General features: G+C 60.1%; 1 protein-coding gene across 1 annotated transcript in view; it reads left to right on the top strand.

The window, feature by feature from the left end:
* The first annotated feature begins 758 nt into the window (after positions 1-758).
* The window catches only part of LOC144782597 (paired box protein Pax-9-like), a 202,775-nt gene continuing 196,203 nt past the window's right edge, over positions 759-7,330 (top strand). The window contains exons 1-2 of the mRNA XM_078661964.1: positions 759-846; positions 6,236-6,850. Of these exons, the coding sequence (XP_078518090.1) occupies positions 843-846; positions 6,236-6,850 (619 nt within the window). The 5' untranslated portion in view covers positions 759-842. The remainder of the gene's footprint in view (positions 847-6,235; positions 6,851-7,330) is intronic.

The following is a 7,330-nucleotide window of genomic DNA, read 5'->3' as shown; positions in this document are numbered from 1 at the left end:
CAGCAGCAGCTGCCTGTCACCAGCCCTGGCCAATGGGCTCCCAGGCCCCTGAGTGACAGCCCCGGCCCCGCCCCCAGCCTGCCCAGCACACGTTGCTCTCAGCCTGAGAGGCAGAAGACAGGCACTGGGCAGAGAGACTGCCTGCTCCGGGGAGGCAGAGAGACGAGGGTGCAGGGGTGCGACCCCCAGGAGAGATCCCAGGGACAGACATGGGTGAGTAGGGGTGGAGGGGGGGGGGGGGGGGAGCGCCCCTGAGGGGACCACTGGGGGATGCACTGGGAGGCACTGGGCAGAGAGAGACTGCCTGCTCCGGGGAGGCAGAGAGACGAGGGTGCAGGGGTGCGACCCCCAGGAGAGATCCCAGGGCCAGACATGGGTGAGTAGGGGTGGAGGGGGGGGGGGGGTGAGCACCCCTGAGGGGACCACTGGGGGATGCACTGGGAGGCACTGGGCAGAGAGAGACTGCCTGCTCCGGGGAGGCAGAGAGACGAGGGTGTCTGGCTGCAGGGGTGCGACCCCCAGGAGAGATCTCAGCATGGGTGAGTGGGGGTGAGAGCCCCTGGGGGGACCACTGGGGGATGCACTGGGGCACTGGGGGGCACTGGGAGGCACTGGGCAGAGAGAGGCTGCCTGCTCCGGGGATGCAGAGAGCCGAGGGTGCCTGGCTGCAGGGGTGAGACCCCCAGGAGAGATCTCAGCATGGGTCAGTGGGGGTGAGAGCCCCTGGGGGGACCACTGGGGGATGCACTGGAAGGCACTGGGCAGAGAGAGACTGCCTGCTCCGGGGAGGCAGAGACGAGGGTGCAGGGGTGCGACCCCCAGGAGAGATCCCAGGGCCAGACATGGGTGAGTAGGGGTGGAGGGGGGGGGGGTGAGCGCCCCTGAGGGGACCACTGGGGGATGCACTGGAAGGCACTGGGCAGAGAGAGACTGCCTGCTCCGGGGAGGCAGAGAGACGAGGGTGTCTGGCTGCAGGGGTGAGAGACCCCCAGGAGAGATCTCAGCATGGGTCAGTGGGGGTGAGAGCCCCTGGGGGGACCACTGGGGGATGCACTGGGGGCACTGGGAGGCACTGGGCAGAGAGAGACTGCCTGCTCCGGGGAGGCAGAGAGACGAGGGTGCCTGGCTGCAGGGGTGCGACCCCCAGGAGAGATCTCAGCATGGGTGAGTGGGGGTGAGAGCCCCTGGGGGGACCACTGGGGGATGCACTGGGGGCACTGGGAGGCACTGGGCAGAGAGAGACTGCCTGCTCCGGGGAGGCAGAGAGACGAGGGTGCCTGGCTGCAGGGGTGAGAGACCCCCAGGAGAGATCTCAGCATGGGTGAGTGAGGATGGAGGGGGGAGAGTCCCTGGGGGGGGCACTGGGGGAGGCACTGGGAGGCACTGGGAGGCACTGGGCAGAGAGACAGCTCTGGAGACTTGTCTGCTGCCGCCGACGTCCAAGACAGCCAGGGAGCCCCCTGCAGCGCACTGACCCCGCTCCTGTCTCACCCCCCCCCTCCCCAACCTCAGGGTCAAGGCCCCATTATCGAGCCCCGCCCCGGGGGCACGACCTCTGCCCCCACCCGCCCGAGGAAGCAACACAACTTGACTTTAACACATTTTCTCTTCGGGCTCAGCTGACGAGAAGCCCCCCCCCCCTGCACCCCCCCTCAGGTATCCATGGAGGGGGGGGCGCAGGACTCACCCAGAGCCCCTCTCAGGCAGAGACGGAAATAGGAAAATAAATCTATTTGTTTTCGTTGAAAGACCTGTCTGAGCAGCTCAAGGCGAGCTCTGGAGGATCAGGAAAGACAACTTCAGACCCTGTACAGACGTGGCATGACGTCACCCGCGCCCCCACCGCATACCCGACCCCCTGCCCCCCCAACCCCATACACGACCCCCCAGGCCTGAGGCTCCGCGGAGCTGCGGTCACCTCTACCGCACCCATCAACCCTAAGGGCGCCCCCTCTGTCAGTCCGTGAACCCCAGTAAACCTTGAACCCACCCACCCCCCTCGAGGGGGGGCACCTATAACTTATACGTGACCATCTCTTTTGTACGAAAAGGGAATAGCGCCTCCTCTCGAGCTGCCTCTGGGAGCTGTGAATTTTCTCTTCCTGCTCTTCTTTTCCCACCGATCTGTACCTTCCTTCCAGCGTTGCCTTCAGGCGCTATATTGACTGCTTCTAAGCGCCGACTCTATCGCTCATTCGTGCTGTAAGTTCTGCCTGTCGTTGTTGCTGCTAAACGCATGTGAATGATCCATTCATGTGTCGCCTCTAGGCGCTATCTCTGCCCCCCCGCTCCACACAGCCGAACATTACTTCTGAACCCTGCATCGCTCTGCGCTCAGAAGCCGGTTCCATCTCCTTCTCATCACTAAGTGCCTAGTTTCCTCATGCATCGCTTCTAAGCACTGTGCGTACACATGGAGTCCCTGCACGGCCTTTAAGCGCCTTGTCAGTCCCACCAGTTCCTGCCTTGCTTCTAAGCACTGTGTCTATTAGAGATTCCTGCTCACGCCTCGTCGGGGTAGTAAGCGCTATAAATGCATTTGCTTCTAAGCACTGTGCGTACACGTGGAGTCCCTGCACGGCCTTTAAGCGCTGTGTCAATCTCACCAGGTCCTGCCTTGCTTCTAAGCACGGTGTCTATTAGAGATCCCTACATTGCTTCTAAACGCTGTGTCTATTATTTATTCCTGCATTGCTTCTAAGCACTGTGTCTATAAGATATCACTGTGTTGATTCTAAACACTGTGTCTATTAGAAATTCCTGCTCAACGCCTCGTCGGGGGTAGTAAGCGCTATATTAATGCAATTGCTTCTAAGCACTGTGCCTATTAGAGATTCCTGCTTTTTTTTCTAAACACTATGACTGCTAGATATTCTTGTATTGCTTTTAAGCATTCTGTCTATTAGAGATTCCTGCACAACGCCTCGTCGGGGGTAGTAAGCGCTATAGAAGTGCAATTGCTTCTAAGCACTGTGTTTTTTATTTATCCCTGCATTGCTTCTAAGCACTGTGTTTTTTATGTATCCCTGCATTGCTTCTAAGCACTGTGTTTTTATTTACCCCTGCATTGCTTCTAAGCACTGTGTTTTTTATTTATCCCTGCATTGCTTCTAAGCACTGTGTTTTTATTTACCCCTGCATTGCTTCTAAGCACTGTGTTTTTATTTACCCCTGCATTGCTTCTAAGCACTGTGTTTTTTATTTACCCCTGCATTGCTTCTAAGCACTGTGTTTTTTATTTATCCCCGTGTTGCTTCTAAGCACTGTGCCTATTAGACGTCCCTGCCTTGCTTTTGCACAATAGCTCTATGCGCTCGGCCTGCATCCCTCCACCCGGCGCACGGGACTTTCCCTCTCGACCGAGGGCGCCTCTCTTTCCTTCCTCGGCTTCTCGGCACTATATATCTTTTAAAGATCGTGCTCGGTTCGCCCGTCCGCGTATTATCTCAAAGCGCTTTGCAGATCGCGTGTTTCTTCATCACCTCTGAGGACGGTTCAGTTATTTTTTTTTATTTTTTTGGGAGGGGGGGTGGTTTATAAAATATTTACAGTGACATTATTTACCTCTCCAGGGGTAGAGGCTGCTGAATAATTGATGCAAACGCCCCAAAAAAAATGTCAACAGCGCAGGTTACAAGTGCAGGAAAAATAATGAATAACACGAAAATAATATTAGGAAATCCTAACTGAGATTGCGGAGAAGCGAGGGCACCCGGGGCCTGCGCACCGAGCGGCACAGGGGCGAGGCGAGGGCGCCCTGGGCCTGCGCACCGGGCGGCACAGGGGAGAGGCGAGGGCACCCGGGGCCTCCGCACCGAGCGGCACAGGGGCGAGGCGAGGGCGCCCTGGGCCTGCGCACCGAGCGGCACAGGGGCGAGGCGAGGGCACCCGGGGCCTGCGCACCGAGCGGCACAGGGGAGAGGCGAGGGCGCCCTGGGCCTCCGCACAGGGCGGCACCGGGGCGAGGCGAGGGCGCCCGGGGCCTCCGCACCGGGCGGCACAGGGGAGAGGCGAGGGCGCCCTGGGCCTCCGCACAGGGCGGCACCGGGGCGAGGCGAGGGCGCCCGGGGCCTCCGCACCGGGCGGCACAGGGGAGAGGCGAGGGCGCCCTGGGCCTCCGCACAGGGCGGCACAGGGGCGAGGCGAGGGCACCCGGGGCCTCCGCACCGGGCGGCACAGGGGAGAGGCGAGGGCGCCCTGGGCCTCCGCACAGGGCGGCACCGGGGCGAGGCGAGGCGAGGCGGCCCAGGCTCTGGCAAATATAAAGGGTCATTTGAAGGGTTTCTGGAGGTGGAGGCAGCGGGGTGCTCCCTGGGCCCCCGAAGCCCCCTCCGGACCCATCGAGGCGGCTCCTGGAGCCGCAGCGGCCCGAGGCTGGGCGCACAGAAGGGCGCCCCGAGGACCGAGCATAGCGCCTCCACTGCGCCAAAGCGAAAGTGAAACCGATTCGTGGAGGGCACAGGGGGAGGCTCGTAAGTGCGGCTTCAACTCGTAGCACCGAGGGGGCTCAGGTCCGGACAGGGCCAGGGAGGGGAAGGCCCCGGCCCCACCACCACGGGGGGGGGGGGTGAACTGTACATAGCCCCCCCCCCCCCCTGACGGGGGCTAGAAGCCAGGGAGCCGGTCACATCACCAGACGCTCACATGAAAGGGGCAATGAAACACTTCGCGGCGCTGGAGAGGATTCGAAGGGGACGCGCAGCGCCCTGGAACACCCCCCCCCCCCACAAATAAAGGCCCAGAGGCGAAATATTAAAACAATTATTGGGCCGATGGGGCGCATACATTTAGAACAAAAATGTGTGTTTTTGTGGGCTTTGTTTTAGCCGAGCTTTGCCCAGGCGCCGCGGGGGGAGGGCGCACTCTTGTTATTTCTCCGAATGGGGTCCGGTTCCCGAGCCCCCCCCCCTCCCGGTCCGGGGGCTCGTGAGTTCACACGCGCGAGGCCCCTTCGCTGCACATGGGTCACACGTGTTCAAAGGATGTCCCCCGGGGTGCACATAGGTGCCATGTGCCGGGGGTAGGGGCCCCTCGCTGAGCCCCGGGGCCCCGCGGAGACAGTGAGTCCATGAGGGACAAGATTCGTTCACATGCTCTGCGCCGCTTCTAGGCGCTATACGACCCTCTCGGCTGCGCACGGCCTTTAAACGCTGTATACAGAAACCAGCTCTGAGTTAAGTCTAAGCGCTATATACATATGGGGCCTCTAAGAGCGCTATGCATCGACCATGTAAACCCTTGTTCCAAGCACAGCGTAGACCACACATTACCACTAAGTGCTACACACACTGCCTACTCTTCAATTTCTTCTAGGCGCTGTACATATCACCTGCCAGTCAGTTGATGCAAACACTGCCCACTCTTTAATTACCTTTCAGCTTTGTATGTGTCTCACGTTCCTGTGTTATGTGTAAAATCACTATATGTCACCCATGACTGTGCTGCCTCGAGGCGCTATACGTGCTGCTCCATAGACTGATGACCCCGCTCTCACCTTGAAGCTCCAGCATGCGCCTTTATGTCTCACCCATTCTCGAACTGCCTCGAGGCGCTATGCGCTCTGCTCTCTCTCCTCTCACCCACTCTCTCTGCTTCGAGGCGCTATGCCCACTCTGACCCTCTCTCCTCTCGCCCGTGCTCTCTCTGCTTCGAGGCGCTATGCTCTCTGCCCTCTGCCCTCTCTGACCCCCTCTCCTCTTGCCCCATCTCGCTCTGCTTCGAGGCGCTATGCCCTCTGACCCCTCTCTCCCTATCGGTCGGGAGTGTATGTTTGACCCGTTCTCCCTCTGCCTCTAGGCGCTATGCGCTCTGCCCTCTCTGACCCTCTCTCCTCTCGCCCCATCTCGCTCTGCCTCTAGGCGCTATGCCCTCTCCCCTCTCGCCCGTGCTCTCTCTGCCTCTAGGCGCTATGTATGCCCTCTGCCCACTCTGCCCCCTCTTTCTCTTGCCCCCTGTCGCTCTGCCTCTAGGCGTTATGTGTGCCCCCTCTGCCCTCTCTGACCCCTCTCTTTCTTGCCCGTGCTCTATCTGCCTCGAGGCGCTATGTCTGCCCTCTCCAACCCTCTCTCTCTGCCTCGAGGCGCTATGCCCTGTGCCCTCTGCCCTCTCTGACCCCCTCGCCCCTTCTCTCTCTGCCTCTAGGCGCTATGTATGCCCTCTGCCCTCTCTGACCCCTCTCTCTCTGCTTCTAGGCGCTATGTGTGCCCTCTCTGACCCTCTCTCCCTTGCCTTGCAGAGCCCGCCTTCGGGGAGGTGAACCAGCTGGGCGGGGTCTTCGTGAACGGGCGCCCCCTGCCCAACGCCATCCGCCTGCGGATCGTGGAGCTGGCACAGCTGGGCATCCGGCCCTGCGACATCAGCCGCCAGCTGCGGGTGTCCCACGGCTGCGTCAGCAAGATCCTGGCGCGCTACAACGAGACGGGCTCCATCCTGCCCGGGGCCATCGGGGGCAGCAAGCCCCGGGTCACCACCCCCGCCGTGGTCAAGCACATCCGGGCCTACAAGCAGCGCGACCCCGGCATCTTCGCCTGGGAGATCCGGGACCGGCTGCTGGCCGACGGCGTCTGCGACAAGTACAACGTGCCCTCGGTCAGCTCCATCAGCCGCATCCTGCGCAACAAGATCGGCCAGCTGTCCCAGCAGCCGTGCCTGCAAACGGATGGGCACGGCAAGCACGCGCCGCCGCCGCCGGGCCTCTCCTACGGCCACCTCTACTCCTACCCGGGGGCCCTCAAGGGGGCCGGGCACCACGGCATGCACGCCATGCCCGGCGGCATGGCGGTGCCCAGGGCATGGCCCTCCTCGCACTCCGTCACCGACATCCTGGGCATCCGCTCCATCACAGAGCAAGGTAAGGGGGGCACAGGGGCGTGAGGGGGGCGCGGGAGGGTAGACAAACCATCACCTGTGTCCCGTCCAGCATGGCGGCACAGGACCTGTCATCTGACATCTGTGGTGAATGTGTTATATGTGGTGTATGTGTGGTATATGTGATATGTGTTATATGTGGTGTATGTGTGGTATATGGGATATGTGTTATATGTTGTGTATATGTGGTATATGCGATATGGGTTATATGTGGTGTATGTGTGGTATATGTGATATGTGTTATATGTGGTGAATGTGTGGTATATGTGGTGTATGTGTGGTATATGCGATATGGGTTATATGTGGTGTATGTGTGTGGTGTATGGGATATGTGTTATATGTGGTGTATGTGTGTGGTATATGCGATATGTGTTATATGTGGTGTATATGTGTGGTATATGTGATATGTGTTATACGTAGTGTATGTATGGTATAGGCGATATGTGTTATATGTGGTGTACAT

The sequence above is a fragment of the Lissotriton helveticus genome, chromosome 9, assembly GCF_964261635.1.
Source record: "Lissotriton helveticus chromosome 9, aLisHel1.1, whole genome shotgun sequence".
Taxonomy (NCBI): Eukaryota; Metazoa; Chordata; class Amphibia; order Caudata; family Salamandridae; genus Lissotriton; species Lissotriton helveticus.
The sequence above is the reverse complement of the archived record's forward strand: the minus strand, read 5'-3'. Positions and strand labels throughout refer to the sequence as shown.